At 38.9% G+C, this 20875-nt stretch overlaps 1 protein-coding gene across 16 annotated transcripts in view; it reads right to left on the bottom strand.

Annotated features, from left to right (window-relative positions):
• Nucleotides 1–20875, bottom strand: part of MYT1L (myelin transcription factor 1 like) — a 301704-nt gene that overhangs the window by 10578 nt on the left and 270251 nt on the right. For all 16 annotated transcript variants that reach the window (XM_054279201.1, XM_054279200.1, XM_054279204.1 and 13 more), the window contains 3 exons: nt 18158–18241; nt 16563–16784; nt 82–173 (listed from right to left, as the gene is read on the bottom strand). In XM_054279201.1, the coding sequence (XP_054135176.1) occupies nt 82–173; nt 16563–16784; nt 18158–18241 (398 nt within the window). The remainder of the gene's footprint in view (nt 1–81; nt 174–16562; nt 16785–18157; nt 18242–20875) is intronic.

Genomic DNA, 20875 nt, shown 5'->3' with positions numbered 1-20875 from the left:
GTAGGAAAAAGGGCAAAAGAGTATCAGTAACTTTAGTTTACAGAGAATTAGTATTTAAGAACTTGATGATTAAAAATTTACCATTACTGGCCCGCTGCTTTATTGTTAGCATTTGTTCTCCGGACAGCTTTGCTTTCTTCATTGCTGAAGTAGCTCTGGGGCATCCTGATAAACTGTGAACAGTAAGGAGCCTGTTAATTTTGACAGGTCATTGAAAAGAAATCTGTAATCCAAAGCTGTAATAAAAACACTATCAGAGACATGGTTTATCTTCACTGCCTAGCACCGAAAGAGTGCACTAGTCTGAAAAAATAAAGGACTTACCAGTAGTGATTTCATTGTTTTGTTTTTCTTCCAAGATCTTTTTGTATAGACAGCTAATATAGAAGTCAGATATACAGTTCAATCTTCTTAAGACAAAATACTTTTAATAAAATGTTTTATTTTAAAAACAGTTATTGTCTAAATACTCCCACTTGAATTTATGTGTCCCTGTCTGAACTTCCTCCCTTTTTTGATTCAAATGTTCAAACATGGAACTGAATGCTGAGGGAAGAGGACAGGGCCTACCTCTCATATACAAATAACTACCTCTTATAAACTGCTTTTCTTTGTGAATATCACCTACTGAGCCAGCTAAATTGCCCTTTTCTAATTTTTTTCTTAAAATGGCAGTAACTTATGTGTTGGCTTTTTCTTGGAGCCCAAGGAAGCAATTCCAATAAAAATGACCTTGTTTTAATGGGGGATATATATGTCTTATAATGCATATCTGTTACATTTATGGATGTACATTCAGCTATCTCTTCTCTCTCACATTGCCAAAATATTAAGCTTTTTAATTACATTGTACAAAACAGTTTGATAGCCAACACTGTCTTAGCAGTCTTTATTGTAAAAATTAAAATACAGATCAGACAGTGCTCAGTATTTAACAAGTAATGGTACTACCAAATTACCCCCTTTTTCCAAAATCACATCTTTCATGTACTTGCACTATTGCAGATAAGAGAAAATACATATTCAATCTAATTTAATGATGGAAAACCAAAATCTTCTTCTGAGGAAGCTGTAGCTTTAGAGAAGCTTGCTAAACAATTTCCTCTTGCCTCAACATTTCAGTTTTCATATCCATGCAAACTGAGTAATGTTATGTACTTTCCATTGCATTAGAGGAACATTTATATTTCCTCTCCAAATCCGAAAGAAGATTTTTTTTTACAATTTTTAATTGTGCAAATCAGATTCAAATCTGTAATATGGAGGAAAGGGGTGTCTGATTAAAAGCATTTCTTTAAGTAAAGATGCAAATTCTTTCTAAATAAAGTCCTCTCATTTAGGTACAGTTTGATTATTGAAACCATTTCTCTGAAAAGCCTAGACTACTATTATCAAGTGCAGTCATACAAAAAAGGATTGCTCTTAGGAAAATACTTTAAAAAATTATTTTCTCAGTGAAAGAATCCGTGTTCAACATTTCATACAGCTTTGTGACTAAGAAGATGTATAATAAAACAATACTTGTAGGATCAAGAAATGGCATGACCTAGTAGCTTTTGGCTGTGGCCGAGTTGGTAGGATGCCAAATTACTACTCCAAGGTCTGCTATGGACTCAGTGTGTGACTGTAAACAACTGTCCTCTTGATGTGTCAAAGGGAGCCTTGAAGACAATTAAGAAGGAGAGGATTTGGTGTTTTGGGAAAAAAACGTTGGCACAGAGAAAGAAATGGGATAACAGTATATGCAAAGTTTCTGCATCATTTAACTGACTTCATTTTTGTAACCTTTCAGTTGATTTAATGAATTTTCTCATATTTTGTACTCGCTTTTTTTCAGAAGAAGTTAGCACCACTGGGCATAAAAACAACTGCATTAGATTACTCTTATCTTTTTCTGTAGCCTTTTCCTCTCTAAAAGTCCTGACTGATGTCAACTCCTCAAAATAAAATCAGTCCTCAAACAGCCTATAGGTACAGCATTCAAACAGACCTACAAGAAACCAGGATCCTAGAACAGCACATCTGAGAGCAGAGAAAAATAATCAAACAAATCAAATTTGTTCTGAAGTATTAGAAATCTACTGTGTGATTCAGTGTGCCTAAATCCAAAGTTTGGTGCCAAGGACCCAATTTTATTCTCAGGCCATGACTCTACACACCAAGTTTTCAGGACAGCCTAAACCTGTAGATATCTTCTCAGCTAGTCTAGAAGGTTATCTCTCCACTGGTGTGCCCAGGGTGCTCCAAGGTGCATTCTCACCCTGAGGCCCCAGGTACAAGGTTCCAAATGTGCAATACTAAACTTTCCTATTTCACAAAACAGGGTGGTCACATTCTAGCTGCCAAAAGGCAACTGTCCATGGCCCATCACCACTGGAGAGGGATGTATTGCCAGGGTACGGAGCACCCACAGCTTGGCTGCAGTTCAGGCACCCTTCTGCCTAAACTGAACCACCAAGATTTGTGTGCTGTGCTCCATCCTTGCTGCTGGAACTGTTGGAGAGTCCTTCTGCATGGATTATCTACCTTCTTCTGGAGGCAGCCAGATGAATCACAGGTTAGTGAGGAGAAAGGCAAAGAGGTGCCTATTTTTTGGGAATTCTAGTGAAGATGCAGAAGGCTTCTACATTCTGTAGCCAGATTAGTTTTGTTCTAACCCACTGGTGATCTAATACAGTATGTACAGATAAAGGAGGGCTATGACCAAAATGAGATTTTTGCAACACATCTGCATGCCTAATCCACAAGCTTCCTCTTTTTTCTTCCCCAATCCTTACGTGCACAGCTTTAACTTGTGCATCATGCACCTCTATGACGACCTTTAGCTTGTTACAGGTCTGTCCTTAGAAGAGGCCGTGAATGAACACATGGTCCTAAATTTTCCAGTGGCTTTATGCAATTTGAGAAAGCATTCAAAACTCCCAAAGGTATCCTGCTCACCTCAGAGGAAGATGCCAAAGTCAGACCATGCCATTGCTTTCCTCTGCAGATCTTTTCTGGCAAATCTGTCTCTTCATTAATTGTATATTGTATTGTAAGCAGATGAGCTCACTTTTCTGAGTCAGGCACTTTCAGTTTCAGTGAAGCAGATACCAAGTTAGTAACCTAAATTAAGAGTATTGACTTCTACTACAGTTTGTTTAACTTGTCTAAATTCTTCAGAAATTACTTAGTTACTAAGATAGCAATGTGCACGCTTTTTGTTTAGCTCTGTTCTTAATTAAGTTACCTAAAACTGTTTTAAGTAATTAAAAAGTGAATTAGGACTTTTAGAATAAGCTTCTACTCTACAAGGACATTCTACCTCTTATCTAATTGACTATGTTTACTTCTACTGAAGGCAACTGCTCTTTGAATTGAGAACAGCCAAAAGAACTCAGGATATATGGGACGACAAGATGAAAAACAAAGTGAAGGCAGTGTTGCACAAAAGTGGGCTGTGGTACAAAGGCTGAACCCTACAGAGGTGTCAAGTTAACCAAAAAGCTAGAATCGACATCCCAGTGAGACTGAGAGTTGCTTGAGATTTCTAGAAGACTGAATGATAGAAGGAGACAGAAGGACAGAAGGACACAGGAGTATATTTGATTTTATTTTTCTCCTGTGGCTGGCAAACAAAAGAAAATAAGTGAAAGCTATTTCAATGCTTTAAGAGTTGTGCAAACATGCTTTAAATATTTCAGAAATGAAAAAGGCTATGAGAAATATCTAGGTAGTAGTTTTGTTAAAGATAATGCTTATCCTTGTGTTAAGTATGCTATGAAGCTGGATATTAGGAAAAGGTACTTCACCCAGAAGGTGGTTGGGCAATGGAACAGGCTCCTCAGGGAAGTGGTCACAGCCTGATGGAGTTCAAGAAGAGTTTGGACAATACTCTCAGGCACTTGGTGTGATTCTTGGGTCTGGACTTCAATGACTTTGACTTTGACTCCTTATGGGTCCCTTCCAACTCAGGATATTCTATTATTAAGTTTGAATCCTTTACAGTTGATGCTTGTCATAGGTTTTCAAACTTTACACTGACTTTGACACAATTCTGCAGTTTATTCATTCCAGCAAAGAATTAGTAAAATTAATCATAGTTATCTCACTTGCTCCTGCCATTATTCTCATAAACACAAGAAATCATAAGAACATATAAACATAGTTGAGTATTCTTTCCATAATAAAAATGAGTTAGGCTTTCTAACAGCATTGCTGGGATGCTGCTGTAATAGATTCAGTATAAATGGTTTTTATTTGGTATAAACCTACAAAACCATGAATTATCTCTGCCAGACTCTGGATGCCACAGGGCTTGAAGCCACAGCATTTTGGCAGGGCTGTGAGAAGCACCAGAAACTAACTCTGAACTCCCCCTGAGTTTCTGATTCACCAAGAGCTGTGAGTCTCTGCTGTATCTACAACCAGATGACCATCAACACCTTATTTTGTTGGGATGCAATATGTCTTGGGTCTTGATAAATTTCTGCGGTTGGGCTTAATCTCTAATTTGAAAAAGAAAAGTATTATCTGGCACATCATTCTAGAAAACCACCCTCTGCCATAACTTACAAAATACCATAAAGACTGTATGGTGATTGTATCTATTAGAGTTCAATATAAGGTGAAGAATGAATTTTCTTTCTGGTTTAGTACTGTGGTTACCTTACTGCAACCAGTGCCTCACCATATATTCAGTGAATTTGGAAATAGGGTGAAATTTGTTAAAAAATAAAATGAAAATTAGTGGGTGAAAAAGTTTTAAAGGAGTTTTTAGGTAGTGTTCAGTGCACATTTCTCAAGAAATTTAGATTAAATAAATGTGAGCTAAAATCCTGAACTGTTTCAAGAATGTAATTGCACTGTCTTCAGGGATGCAAACAACAGAGGCCACCAGAGTGAAGGATCATTGATCAAGTGGAGCAATTCTTTGGGTGACTGATTTTAGTTATCTGGGTTCCAGTTGTGTGTTAAATACATTTTTTTCCTCAGTAGACAGATGCAGTTTAGTCCCTCTTGAAGCTGGAGAATTTGCACTTGGCTTTTCAAGTGAAGAAAACAATTTCCAAACAAAGTAAGTATATGGGAAAGGAGAAGATAAAGGTCAAATAAACCACAAATTTTATATTTGGTATGTCAAATGTTGAAGTTTACAAAGAAAGAAATAACAGAGTATAAAGAAACCACAGCCTCAAACCCAAAAAGCATCCTGAGGAAAAATTTTATGAACCCTGCAAGATGTTTATAGGTTCACTACTACAAGGATTTTTCAAAAATAAAATGAAACACTTGTTGTGTTTATTAAAAATAGCATTGTCTGTAGACTAGAGGAAGAAACAAGTCACTTTCAAGGGACCTCTTTTAACTAGAGATATATTCAAAACAAGCCCCAGATGTAAATCCTTTTGAAATTCAGGGAAATACAGATCACAGTGAGAACGACTGTTTTATTTTGTTAATGGCTGAAACCTTACTAAGCTCCTCAACTATTTGCTAATGTTTGAAGTTCAAGTTAAGAGATCAAACTCAGTGATCAAAGTAGCCCATTCCTTAGTTTAATATTAAATCCATGAACCACTCTTTTTTTTCTATGTTGAAGGGTATCAGCTTTAGTGACTTCTTTATTCCCATGAGTAAATTCTACTACGCACCTGAAAGGATGAAACAGTCCATGCACAACTCCAGCAGAGATTAAAGCAACCCTCCCTAAACCAGCACTCATTTTTATTTACATTCAAGGATGACTGGCTTTTCCCCAGGTTCTTGTTGAGATGTGAAGCAAAGGGAATCCAGGAGAGAGGTTCTGCAAACAAGGTAGTTCTGTTTTCATGGAGATTGCTGCGACTCACAGAGGAATCTCTTCTCCCCACACAACCCCAGCTGCCTTTGTGTGGGGTTGGGTGTCAGAAAAAAATAATCTCTTCAGCTCAGTTTCAGAATTCTTCATTGGAAAAGAATGATTTTTATTAATGTGGCCCTTTATAAGTCTTGCTTCCTGGCTAAAGCTTTTTTTTTTGTTGATTTGGTTGGTTGGTTGGTTGGTTGGTTGGTTGGTTGGTTGGGGTTTTTTGCGGGTTTTGGGGGGTTTGGGGGGGGTTTTTTTGTGCATTTACAACTTCTTTGGGTGCATTCCCAACTTACACCTGAATGCTTGCTGTGAAAAAGTTCAATTTTGGGTCAGGAGGGAAATCTAAGTTAAAAATACTAAAAGCTTGATGCAATGTGGAAAGTGACAGCTCCTAATTCAAGTTGTTTTCCAAAGGTGCAGAAGAAAGTAGCTGAGACTTTATTCTGTTTAAATAAATCTTTGCTTCAGAAGTAAGAAAAATCAAACCACTACCCAAATGGCCATAAAAAATACAGCCATTATGATTAAAATAAAATGCAAGCTTTTCAAAATTATTTTAATAATGTCTGATCATTGTTTCAGAAAAACTTTCTGGAAAGAACTATGTTCTTATTTTAGTGGGGGGAGGTTTGAATTAGCAGTAAAATCTGGTCAGTCAGAGGCACCAAATGGACATCAAGAGAGAGTGAATGGCCACCCAGAAGAAGAGAAGGTATTTGTTTGTTTGTTTTTTTATTGGAGATTTAAAAGGCAAGGCAGCATTTTAGTTTAATTATGCCTATCCCTCATAACAAAAGAACAAAGCAGGCATCAGGTAAGAAAAACAAAAATAGGAATTATGCAGAAATGTTAACATGGCAAAACTGAGAGAAAAAGCCTTGAGAGCAGACTCAATTTGAAAGGAATCCCCCTGGGGCATAAATATACAGCAGAAAAGGGATTAATGAATCTTGAAATGCTGGAACTGTAAGAGCACTGCCAAAGTTGCCCTTCAGCTGGGCACAGTAGTCCCTCGGCAAATTTACATCATATTTAGTTAACTGAGGCTGCTTAGTCAGCAAAGAGGCTTTGTGGGTGGGCTTCTCACATGTGTTAATGAGCTTTGACCTGTATCATCCCTGAAGAGGGAAAGAGGTTTGGCTCTTTCTCAATGTGTAACAACTGTTAAAAAAATCTCTCATTTATTCTTTGGTGAGTGAGTACCCACTGCAGCACACTGCATGACTTACAGATGGCCCCAGCCCTAAGCCACGACCTTAATGGGACACAACTGAATGCCCCAGGAGCTGGGGGCTGGCTTCTGCAAAGCTTATCAGCCTCTCTCCAGCCCACAAGAGGACAGATGACCTGAAGACCAGTGGATTTACTGGGCTGTTGAATAGGAAGAAAGGTTGAGACTTCCCTGTGTATAAATAGGTAGGGTGTATGTTTAGCTACACACCTCTGATTAGTGCTCTTAGGTGGCTGAAAAATGCATGTGATCTATTTGGTGACCAAGTACAGCTCACTTTGGCACTTAAAATGAAGCACAATTTCTCTGAACACTTTGTATAGGCAGCAAGGAGAAAAATGTATTTCAAGAGGAAAATTCATCCCTCCTGAAATCTAAGAAGTCTTCCTGTATTCTCTGCTTTTTTATGAGCTATGTCTGGAATGAGGACAAGCAGACTTATAACCAGACAGCTTCTGCTAAGTGCCTGAAATCAAGGAGGTGTCACATTGCAAACACCTGTACAATTGCTGTCTGCTGTAATTTGTCAGGTCTGCTAAGCAAAATGATTTTTCTAGTTTATATTGTGCAATCTGCTTTTTCTAATACAGATTTCATATTATTTTCTCTGTGACTTTCCCAAGGCAAGCAAACCTCTTAAGTCCTTTTAGATTATCTTACTGTCAAGAGGAACAGTTTAACAAATGGTACATCTGATTAAAATGCTATTCCATCCTTCTTCCAGCTTGTAATGAAAAGAGCTGGCAGAACTACCTGCAAAGGGCCTAACTCTTTCAACAACCAGGTTCTGCATTTAGTCACTTGCAACTTTTGCCAAATTTTAACTGATCTGACTGAAATCTTCAGTGGTAACTGTCAGGCCAGGCTCATTTTTTTTCCCCCAAATGTCATAGGAAAAATATTTATATTTCTCAGAATATACTTCTATACCACTGTTTTGTCCATATACATGATTTTGTCCCTGCTGAGGAGAACAAAAAGTCCAAATAATTCCGTGAATAATTCTAACTGTCTGTGAATTGGAGCAAGAAACATTTCATGGGGTGTTGCTCTGAGTTTAGAGATGCATTCTGCTGTCTTCATGAAAACAAAAGTAGATTGGTCAGAGCTATAACCCTCTGACAGAGTGTCCATTGGACATGCTAAATGGATGAGTTAGTGTTTAGCACCAGACCCTCCATGTACTTTTTGTGGGAGCCTTCCCTTCCATCAGCCCTGTTCAGGGCCGCAGGGCCTGCTGCAGAAGAATGCTTGCGGGAAGCAACGCCTGAGACTGCCTGTCCTGTTCTGCCAGTGCACCAACTACTGCAAATGCTGGGGACTGAGCAGCTCAGGAGTGAGAAGACTGACCAGGAACCACAGGGACTGAGAAGGGAAGAGGGCCGGAACACCACTGTAGGAAAGAATGAGGATGGGAAGAGGAAGGTGTTGAGAAGTGGTTTAGGAAGACCCTTCTCCTTTAAGGTCAACACAAAATTACTAAGTAAAAAAAATCCTTTGCACTGCAGGACCACACAGATTTTCTTTTCTTTATGTATATTATTACTACATTTAATTGCCACATTTCTTTCCTTGTCTTCTTGGAAATGTCAATGCACTTCCATGCCTGTCATCTTTTAATGATGCCATCATGATGCTTATCATTGTCAGTTGTAGCTACTGTTAAATACAGTGAATTTGGTTAGTTCTTCTGTATTCTTAATGATGTATGATGTTCTCCTGCTGAATTACAATGTACAGCTTGTAGGAAATAGTAGGTGGGAAACAGCAAAATAAATCAATTACAGGAAGGGGACAGGCAGATTAAGATGAAATGAACAAACACCCTAAAAAATTTAAAAGGCTTACCAAAGAAAGAGTAAAACAGTGAGAACTAAAAGTGAGTTAATTTTGACATAAATGCAGCACTCTGTCAACTTACTGCAGCAACAAATAAAAGCATGGACAAGAGCTGACCTGACAAGCGACCTGGCTAGAAATAGATGCAATCAAATACTACAATGCATTGCATATTCAAAGCTTCTTACAAATCTGGAGTTTGACAGCATTTATGTTTCATAAAGAGAAAAAAAAAAGATTTTTCTCTGCAAAGTTTTTATCACTTTCAGTGTACAGCATAGCAACAACTTTCAAAAGATATTGCTGGACACAAACTCCTGACAAATAGGGCATTTTGGAAGCTTAGGGCACCTTGAGTATTCAGCTGGCAGTTTGGATCCTTTGTGTTTTGAAGGATGTTTGCAACTGGCTTAACTGTGAGCTTCTAGGTCTGCTCAAAACCAAAAGAGAAGTAGACCAGAGATGAAAATGTGGGCAAATACCCACTGGAATGACAAGGCTGTAGCTAGGGGATGCAGAGATGCAGCTGGAATAGCAAAAGCTCAGCTCAAAATGAAACTGGCTATAGAAATGTAAAAAACTCCAAGAAATGGTTGTTTAGGTACATAGAGAGCAAGTGGAAACAGAAGGAAAATATTGGCACACTGTTATATGGGAGAGGTGAATTAGTCACCAGCAATGCAGAAAAGGCAGCAGTTCTTGACACTTCCTTTACATCTGCCTTTCCCAACACTGTTGGGCCCCAGGCCTTGGGAGCAAAACTCCAGGTTGATGCAAACACAGACTGACCATCACTGATGGAAGAGTTGCAACTGAACTGTTACAGGAGCTTGGCACTACAAATCAATGGGCCCTGACATTGCCCACCCGAGGGTGTGAGGAGTGCTGGCTGATGTTGTTGCAAGCCTCTTCATAATCTCTGAGAAATTGTGGAGATCAGGGGATATCCCAGAAAACTGGAAGAGAAATAGTGGCAACCCCACCTACAAGAGGGGCATAAAGAAAGATGTACAGGCTCTTTAGCCTTATTTCAGTCTCTGGGAGAGTTATGGAATGAATCCTCCTGGGGGCTATTACAAGTGAGATGAAGCAAACGATTGGGAAAAGCCAGCACAGATTCAACAAGGGCCAGCTGTGCTTAACAAACGTGCAAAAGCAAATTTGATTTTTGTGATAAAGTAACCTGCTTGGTTGATTTGGGGAGGAGGGGCGGCAAGTGGACATTCTCTACCTGGATTTCTCCCAGGCTTTTGATAGGGCTTCCCACGGTGTCCTCCGAGAGGAAAGTGTAATGGTCTGGACTAGTGGTCTCTGTAGTGGGTGGGAAACTGGCTGAGAGGTTGCACACAGGGTGGTGGTAAACAGCTCCTTTTCAAAGTGGCAACCCACCACAACCTGTCTCCCAGGGATCCATACTGGGCCCAACCCTGTTTACAATCTTCCTAAGTGATCTGGACAACAGGATCAAGTGTATCCTGATGAAGTTTGACAAGGATACCAAACTGAGTAGGAAAGTGAACTATTTGGAAGCAGAAGTCACACTGCAGGAAGACCTGGATAGGCTGGGAGGGTGGGCTGACAAGAACCTTATGAAGTTCAACCAAAACAAATGTCAGGTCTTGCACCTAGGAAAATATTCAGGAGCGCAGCAGAGGCTGGGACCTACCTGTCTGTGGAGCAGCTCTGTGGAAAGGGACCTGGGGGTCCTGGGGATGACAAGCTCAGTGTGAGTGGTGCTGCTGTGGCACAGAGAGCCAGCAGGGCATGGCTGCATCAACAAGGGCATCTCCACAGGGACACAGAAGTCAATGTTCCACTCAGCGCTTATCAGGCCACACCTGGAACATGGTGCTCGGTTTTGGCTCACACTATGCAAAAAGATGTGGCCAGGCTGGAGAGCCACTGCTTTTAATGATAAGTAATTTTTATAATTATAACATTTTTAATAATAACACTTAATGATAAGTATTTTTATGTTTTTAAATGCTGAAGCTGAGAAATGCTCCTATTAAGACAGGATGTGACTTCAGGCAAATATTGAAAGCTCTACAACAATTTATGAGAGAATTTGCAGCCACTAGCCTGTGTTTTGTAAAGCATCTGCATTACAGAGCCACTGCCTCTTTGGGGGCACCCTGGCACCCCAGATAAACCCTGGGTGAGATGCTGTGCTATGGTCCTGAGCACCAGGAGGTTTGACTGTAGGTGGCATTTGCAAATTCTCCCTTCAGAAGCTGAGGATGATCACAGAGGATTTTTATGCAGTATCTATTTCTAGCAAAGCATATTTAATGAGAAAAAGGATCTGCATATGAAAAATCTACATCTCCTACCTTCTTCTCTCACATTTGTCATCTCCTTTGAGTGTTTGAGAACTTAGAGGTCCTCTGAGGATCCATGTGCGTGTAGGTATCAGACAGCTTCCAGAAAGCAGCTGCAGAGGGCAGCTCCTGTCTTGATGTTCTTTTGTTGGTTTTTTTTTGTTTTTTTTTTTTTTGTCTTTTCATCTTTTCATAATCTGTCTGTTCCCATGCTTAGCAATGCAGTTGTGCAACTCAGAGCTACGAACAACAGAGAATTTTTGAAGGAAACAACACTGGCACTCCTTCACCTCAGGACATGCATGTGTGGTGAATTTCCTGTGGGCTTTCTGACAGCCTTACCATTAACTAAACCTTCCTATGCATAAAGTGGATAGCCTGTAACAAGTGTGATATGTAATAATCTCTCATAACCACTTGATAATTTCTACATACATTCCTTCAGAAGGGAAAAGGCAGTGGATGATGTCCATTGCTTCCCCCCAGCAAATCTACACATCTTGCAAACACAGTGGCATGCCCTTGCTGCTCAAATACAAATCCCATTCTATAAACATTTTTATGTATCTTGGAGTCCTACTGTCCTCAGCAAGGATATAGGTTCACTAAAGAAAAATCACCCTTCTCTATGCTTTCATCTCTATTTAGCATTAGCTTGTTAATGGGAAAAAACCCTTACAATTTGATCATCTCTTGTATATTACAGCTCTACTAAAATCTTTTTGTACTGACTTTGGCTGGACTAGAGTTCATTTTCTTCAGAGTAGTTGGTATGAGGCGGTGTTTTTGATTTGTGCTTGAAACAGCCTGGGTAATTCAGGGATGTTTTCCTTACTGCTGAGGAGTACTCACACAGAGTCAAGGCCTTTTCTGCTTCTCACCTCACCTCACCATTGGTGGGGCTGGGGGTGCACAAGTTGGGAGCTGGGTGGGGACACAGCTGGGACAGCTGATCCCAAGTGACCCAAGGGATATCCCACAACACATGGTGTCATGCTCAATATACACAGCTGGGGGAAGAAGAAGAAGGAGAAAAGGGGGCACATTTGGAGTGATGGTGTTTGTTTTCCCAAGACCCCATCACTTGAGCCCTGCTCTCCTGCGGATGGCTGAACACCTAGCTGGCCATGGGAAGCAGGGAATTAATTCCTTGTTTGGCTTTGCTTGTGAGTGTGGCTTTTTCTTTAATTATTAATCTCCACCCACAATTTTTCTCACTTTCACACCTCAGATTCTCTCCCCCATGCTGCTGGAAGGGAGGAAGCAACTCTGTGGGGCTGAAGTCCCAACTGGGGTTAAATCACCACAGTTTTCCTTAGTAAAGGGAACTTAAAAGCTACATTAATGTTTTTTAAATGGGTGATCACTGATGTGAATAAAAGTCAGCTGAAGATGGGAGCAAGAACACAGTTTTTCATCTGAAAAGGCATTTCTGCAGGTAATTTCCACTGAAGTCAGCACTGAAGTCCTCTCTGTGCTAAGGAGGAGGGTTGCTAAATCCAAGTATATTCTGAGAAAGTCCCCACTGATCACAGCACTAGAAATTATGCCATCCATAAAAATCTTTTAAAATCAAATATGGGGATGTAGTGGTCTGTTCAAGAACGAAACTGCAAAGCTACAGTGTAATAAGCAATTTACATTTCATTATAACCTATTTAATTTATCCATCTACTGATTTCATGCTTACATGCCTTCCAATTCATTTTCATACTGCTGATAGGTCACCTAATTTCACACTGGCCTCTCTTTCTTGCAGAGGCTCCTTTTTTAAGCATAGCCCACTTAATCCTACGCTTCAAATCCCTCCTGATAACTCTGTTTCTATTCTTTTCTAATGCAAACTTCTTGACAAAATAAAACTATTCACAGACATTTCTGCAAACAGGCAATGAAATGTTAAAAACCAGAAACTTTTGTTGGAGCCTTTGATCATAGGGTAGGATTCAAAATTCACTGAAATAATGACATTTTTCATTGGCTACTTAATTCTGCTTCATAAGTGTGAATGTAAGAGTATACATTTAAATTCCAGACCACACACCAGTTGGAGAAGGTCTTTATTGATTTACCAGCCCTTGTGGATCATCTCCAGTATCCATTGATACCAGTGCAATGATATCATGTGTACAATGTCAACAGCAGCTCTAAGAAATCTTTACCTGAAAAACATCTTTCCTAATATATATTTGATAAATTCAACAGCTGGCATTATTTTCACAAGCCAGTCTGCTGTTCATTTCCAGAGTCCTACAGTTGTTTTAATAACAGCATATTAAGAGCTATCTACAAATGGCAAAATATAAAATTCTTGGAGAAGACACAAAGGACAACTACACATGCAATGAATGCATATATATGCTTAGAGAAGTCTTCCAATATAAAAATATTTCCACTAGGGAGGAAAAAATCCTAACAGGACTACAGCAAGGTGTACTGGCAAAAATAAAGACATTAACTCCTCCTTCCTGAGGAGCTTCTACTGTCTCAGGTAAAGGCCACAGCCCTACTTTCCCCCTATGCATGATAAAACCAGCTCTACCTGCAAAAGAATGTCCATAAATCTGGTCTCACTGTGTAACTGGCATAGCATTGCTTCTCTTCAGAAGGTGAGAATTTGAGATTTACAGCCATGCCTGTACAGCAAAATACTATTAGCAGTAGAAGATGAGACCACAGTCTGTTAGAATGGATACACCTGAAGTGAGGGAATATTTCAGCCTTTTGCAAGAAAATGGAGAGTCTATGATTCATGTGGGATTGAGCTCCAGATTATGACACCTGGGTTTGAACATCTGCATGTTTTGACTGTGTGTCAAAGCTGCCATGGAGCTCTGGGGCCCGTTCCTTTAACAAAACCAGTGCCCCTGTAGATCCCCTGCCAGGCACGTTCAGCTCTCAGCTGTCATAAAGAATGGAGCGTTTCACAAGTCTTCCGTCATTTTGGCCAACCCACTACAGCTACACTAACACCCACTACACCTACTATACCCACTACAGCATGCCCTAAGAACACTTTCAATGGCATAAAGTACCTGTTTGTAGGCAGGGAAAACACTCCCTTTTGACACGCTCAGTGACATTTATATGGTACAACTGATTAAAGGCTGGTGTCCACTGAAGTGGACAACTCTTCAGGATCCAGTGATCCTGAGGTGGAGAAAATGCATCCTACAGCTTGTACAATCGGATTCTTAAGGTAGGTGAACTGTTCTGATGTTCAGTCCTACATTCAGAGTTTGGTTCAGTTGTCCATATGCAGGCATGAAAAGCTATTTGAGAAGATACATCTCTAAGGCTGATAAATATACACTGGACCTACCTTTCTGAGCAGCAGCTGGAGGCCACATAAGTAACCCAAAGGCATCTAAAATGGCTCCATGTGCTTTTCTTTGTGTGAGCAAATGAACCAACCACTTTTAACAGCCTTAAGAATTCTGCAAGAGCTAATAATATTTTTAAAAAAATATGGCTTGATATTAATATTACCACTGCATATGGAAGCTTCAAGAAGTTGTTCAATTTGCTCACAACTTAGAATACTGGCCCTTTATTACATCAAGACAATTAAGTAAGATCAATCTACTGCATCAGTCTTTTTAAGCAACCTTTCATCTTGTGGTATTCTTCTCTAACAATGGATCTTTTTGCCCAAAAACTGATCTTATAAGGTAAGCCATTTACAAGTCTCTGTTTCTATTTATGATAGTGGTACTAAAAAACACACATGGTTTTGTAACTAAATGTCATATTTAGGTTAATGTATAAGGGTTTATTTTTTCGTTAAAGCATTCCTTAAAAAAATCTCTAGCCACAATTTGCCCTTGTTAAACTTAGTAATTGTTAAACTTAGTATCAGTACATTTCTTTTAGAAGTTAGTTATTCTTGTTGCAAGAATTTTCTCCTTGAAACTATAATTACTATGTGAATACTCCTTGCAAGCAATCTCTCAGTAATTATATTGTACCTTTTAACTAAAGGTAAAATAATTTCAAAATTTTAATGACAGATGTCTCTGAGTTAAATAAATGTTACACCATAATAAATAAAGTCAAAATGAAATACAAACACTAATACTGGTATTTTACTGAAATTCAGAAACTAAAGCCAGATGTGGTATCTGCATCAATGGTCAGTTTTGCATCTCTTGCTTCCTAAAGCCTCTGGGAGCTGCAGTCTGTGTAATACATTTGGCTCCTCAGGTAACACCTCAGGTCAGGGACCAGAATCCCTTCATGGTAGATACCACAAAAGACTGAGTAGAAAAACAACTCCGAGCCTAAACGATAAATAGGAGCTACATGCACAAAGTCTGGAGAGGTTGAAGCAAGGATAAGGCTTCTGAGTGAAGCTGTAAAGGACTGTCAAAGAACAAATCAAAGGAAATAGTAACAGGCAAGAGAAGGAAGAAGTACACTTTTCACCTCTGTATCTTGAACTGACTACCAAACAAGATCAAATTGGTTTAGCTAACTAAAGGGTACAGAGGTTCAACTGAGGTCTGCCTGGAGAGGGTGACAAATTAGGGACATCAACTTGACGTATTTGAAGTAATAGAGCTCTATATTAGCGATTATATAATAGGAATTTGCTCTGACATTATAGTCATTTTCAGGCCTAGATTCCCAGTCAGAGCTCAAAAAAATCCTTGTATCTTCATAATCTAATATCTAAAATGGCAGCAGATTTTATCCCTAATAGACTGGCCACTTTCTCCTCCTTTTACAAGCTATGAAAAATGTTATCATTGAAGCTCTCGTATTTTTGCCAAGTTTATGAAAAATCAAGCTTTGTATTTCTTTTGTCAAATATTTACATTCTATTAGTTTTAAATAATGTTCTGTATTCTACATATATTGTTTTCAACAAACATGTTCATTACCAAATGAATAAAAGAACTTTGATTTTATGTAGCTCTTTCCTAATATTCTTCAGTTCCATGCTCTGGTGTTTGAGAATCAAGAATGTGTTTGACATCTCTGAAAATAAGGTGGACTCAGATATGTCTTACAATGTCTACCCCAAGGTAATTTTCATTAACTAAAATTACCCCAAGTCCATAAATATACAATAAAGCAATAGGAATTTACAGTTACTCTCATGCATGATTTTTCCCCTAAAATTTTCTATATATTATGGATTCAAGTGCAGGTCTGTATCTGCATACAAAAACTTGCCTGTCTGGGTTTCCAGTTACCAACAAATACACATAAGCAGATTATTTGTTGATGTAATAATGAAACTCAAAAGGAATAGAGAAATGCCATGACAAAAAGCTATATTTTAAATCTGATTTATGTAATAAACATAAGTGAAAAACATTAAGTCATAATTACTCACCTACGATGAGTAAGAAAACTACCACTGACATGTCCTGAGCCATCACATCCTGGTGTTGGACACGACATTCCTTCCGTCTTCACTGACTTCCACGAGAACTGTGAGCCATTCAGGTACCCATCCTTTTGCCTTTTGGCAGCAAGAGGACACCCTGATGCACTGCGATGGGACGCGTATTTTCCAGTTATATGACCCTGGCCATCACAGCCAGGAACTGGACATCTGTAGAGCAGACAGATGAGAAAAACTTTATTGTCTTGCCATTATATACCTGGTAGCCTCTACAACAAAGTCAAAATAAACCCGACACGAAAAGGAAAGAGTAATCCTACACTGCGGTCACAAAAGTAGTCAAGATACGCCGTAGTGGGTAAAATTACAAGCAGAACTTTACAATTGGAGGAAAAAAAAGTTCTCTGATAAATTCTAAGGAGGGTAGCCAGTAAATGCAGTCACAGCTGTTGACATTATGCAACTGTAACAGAAGGACTGAGACATGTATTTGAATTGCAGGTGTTTATTACAGTAAATATCACAGGGGAATTGAAATATTTGCTACTGAGCTCTGACCAGCAGGAAAATTATTCATAAAATCCTTACATAAAATACTACTTAGTGTAATCATTGGTACATTTTATTTATAGGTATGGAACCCAAAGAAGACTTGTCTGAAGTCATGAAAGTGTCATTTATACACAGTTATGATGTAATCAGAGCACCTCATTAGAAATGCTGAGCTTGTTTAACCACTCTTTGAATAGGGGTGATGATATGAAACTATGTGCTACAGCCCAGAGACCAATGAAGGCAGTTCTGTTTTCATCTGATGGTTTTTCTTGCTTGGGAAAGATTTGCTCCCCATACATTTGCTCTAGATACTGCTCTGTATACTCTGTATACTGAAAACCAAATAATCAAGGTAAGAAGGAAAAAGTTTGAATCTTCAAAGTGAAACATTTAAAGAAAGTTATGGCTGGTTTTTTTTTCAATGTGTTGCTATGTAACACACGTCTAAACTAAAGGCCAATTACTTCACTCTTTGTGAACTAAAATATTCCTGCCATTTTCTCCTGAGGATCTGGTCCTGAGTGGTCCAAGCAGTCATTAATCCACCAAGTTCAGTGGCCACTGATTAATCAGAGTGCCTTGCAAGAAGAAACCAAGACCTGTAGGTAGGCATTGGTTTCTTCTGCAAACTGCATGAACAATCAGATTGGTTGCAGCAGTCTCATATAAACACTCAATCCTCTAGCCCCATAACTACCTTTATTTAGCATGTATAGTTCACCTGTAGTATGCAAACAGAATATTAATTTCCAGATTATTCTTTTGAAAATCAAGAATTTAAAACTATTTCTAAATTACAGATGACTGTATCCTTGGCTAATGCAGTATCCTTTGCTGACTGTATCCTTGGCTAATGCAGTATCCTTTGCTGAAACAATCAGCACAGAAACCAGATTTGCTCATAGAAATCAATGTGGCTGGCTACCCTTGGATAACTATCACACAATAACATTTATGCCTTAAAAAACACTGAAGATATATAAGACCTATAAAACATACAAAGGCCCTTTGACAATATTTGTTCTCACCTAATTGGCTCTTGGTCTTCTTTGTCTTCCTTACTTTGTGCTATCCTGATTCCACTTTTCTTTGCTCGTGGACAGCCTGAAAGACTGTGTGAAAAAAAACCATTTTAGAATGCAATTTCTCATTCTTGGGTACACTTTACAGGAATACACTTTCTATCCAACAAACTGGCAAAATAGGCAATCCTGTCCAGTTTGCACAGTCAAAGCTCAGGTGGTTAAATAAGGAGAGTTGCAGCAGCCACACGAGGGGGGATGTGAGTGGGTGGGTCTGTGATGCAGGACAGGACTGCCTGTGCTGTGCACACCACACACACAGGAACTCCCCCAGGAGTCAGGGAAGGCAGCTCTTAAACCCTCTGCCTAAAAATTCCTTCAGCTGATTCGGCAGCAGCAGTGGCATCTTTAATAGGAACAGAAGCCAGTGTTTCAGGGCTGAGAGACATTATGTCCCTTATGTCTGAGAGGGATGGAAGAATAGCAAAAACAGGAGTATCTCTTCGTTGGACGGAAGATTTCTCTCAGGACCACATTAGTAACATCATCAAACCTTCCCAAACATCACATAACAATTCTATAGAATGATTGAATAAAAACATGACAGAGCTCAGAGCTTTCAATGCCTTCCAGAGAAGGGGTTAAAGAGCTCAGAATTCACCCAGACAAAAAGACTTGGTAGAGACAAAGGTTTATGTTACCTTTAACTAAAGACTGAGAATGTTGTTTTCAACTACACAAGCACTTTGCATATGAAGAATTCATTATAGAAACCACCTATTAGACTTGACAATGACCTTAACAGATTTTTAAATATTTTTTTTAGGTTGATGATATCTGAGGATACAAGTATGTCTATCAAAACAATCATGTCTGGTCCTCTATTTAAATGTTATTTCCATCTTAACTATCTGCATTCAAAAAGAAATCCACCAGTAAGAACACCTTCAAGTGTTGACGCAAGAGAGAAACAAGTGTAACCAAAGAAAAAATTTCCTAGAGAAATAAACAAAATAGAAGATTAAACTTTTGTTTTCAGCATGAGGAAAGGTACTTGAGTGTTGTATAGCAGGTCCTGTCTTTGCAAAGAAGAGAAGAGTGTTAACAAAATAGGAATGGTAACAAAATTTTCAGTTATTTTGTCTTGTCAAAACCAATGAGGACCGAGGGGAAGAAGCAGAGAAAAAGTTGATGCAATCACAGACAGAATTCTGTGTTAGAAAATGAAGAATAGACAAAACCAGAGTTTACATGCTGCAAAGTTATAAATAAGTCAATTAAAGAAAGAGAGGAATGCTGGCATAGGATATTGGACATAGTACATTATCTAGAAACTTTTAGTGACATGTCATGGCTACATCTATACTGTTAAATAGAAGGGACCTAGAACTGTTGCTTTGACTCAAGACCAGAAAGTTCACATTTGTACAGCTAAGCTCCCTATCTCTGTAAAGCAGGGCAGCTACCCCCATATTGTTTGTGAATAATGATCTGGAACCACACTGAGTCCCGTATCATATCTTAGAATTGCCTGTGAGACCTTCAGTGGCCCAAGGTCAGTGCCATACCAGGGGACATGTCAGGATTAATGGAATAGGCATCTGCACTCTGATATATGGACCTGTGCTCTCATCCCATTCCATTTCCCATTTTAAAAGTAACTGGCCATTTTCCTTTTCAAAGCAAACTGCTGTTTATTCCAGCTTCCATAGTGGACACCAAAGTACCACAGTTCTTTGTGTAAAAACTAAATCTGAGAAAGTCTGTGCCAATTAACAACAGTTTTCTTCAAAAATAATAATGTTGTCTGTAAGAAAGAAGTAGGAGGAAGAGAGTTCAGAATAAGAGAAAGCTCTGGGGCAAGGGAACTGTTCAGGAACAGGCTGGTTCACTGCCTGACACACAACCTGGTCTGCAGAAAGTGAAGGGGAGTGGGCGGGTGTTAAAGATACCCCTCCTTTTTCTCTGAGAGTAGTTGTACTCACTGGGTGAAAATAACCAGAATTTGCATCTGAAAACTAAACAGTTAATAGGAATTCCTCAGAAAGCAGTTTTATTTTTAGTAGGTGTACAGATGGGTATGCTTGTAGATGATATTTTCATAACAAAATCTGAACAAATAATTTCTGCCTTGACTAATGATTTAAAGCTTTCTACATATTAAGTCAATTTAATTATCACCTACTCACTGGTATTTTGGTGCATCATTTCTCTCTAAACGAACTTTCTAATCTATTTCGATTTATTAGAAAATTCTAAGACCTTTCAGGTCCTCTAAACAGACATTTCCAACAGACAGTTTCTGAGGCTGTCATTATTTCACTTTTCCTCCGACAGTGGATCCATCAAGAAAACATATGTTAAGCCTTTGCTTTAATTTTTTAGTTCTGTAACAACCAATGCTATTACAAGACAAGAATATTACTTCATTTGTCTATGACTTTAATTCCTTATATATGAAGACAAAAGACAAATAGAAGAATTCAATAGCAGTGCATGGTGCTATAACTTCTTGCATAAATTGAAGGGCTATGTAGAACTGCAGAGTTATGGCAGAGTTAAATGTGCCTCACTTATGCCTGCTGTTGAGCAGCCATTTTAAATACCAGTGATAACCTCAGCAGCCATTTAGGAGAGAAGTCTGTCATTCCTTTCCTTCTGAAACTGACAGAGTTGTAACTGATGGTGTCAAATACAAACAAAAATGCTAACTCAGATGCAGGC

Source organism: Melozone crissalis, unplaced genomic scaffold, assembly GCF_028551555.1.
Source record: "Melozone crissalis strain CALT ecotype California unplaced genomic scaffold, PUWL_Pcris_2 ptg000027l_1, whole genome shotgun sequence".
NCBI lineage: Eukaryota > Metazoa > Chordata > Aves > Passeriformes > Passerellidae > Melozone > Melozone crissalis.
This window is presented reverse-complemented; position numbering and strand designations above follow the sequence as displayed.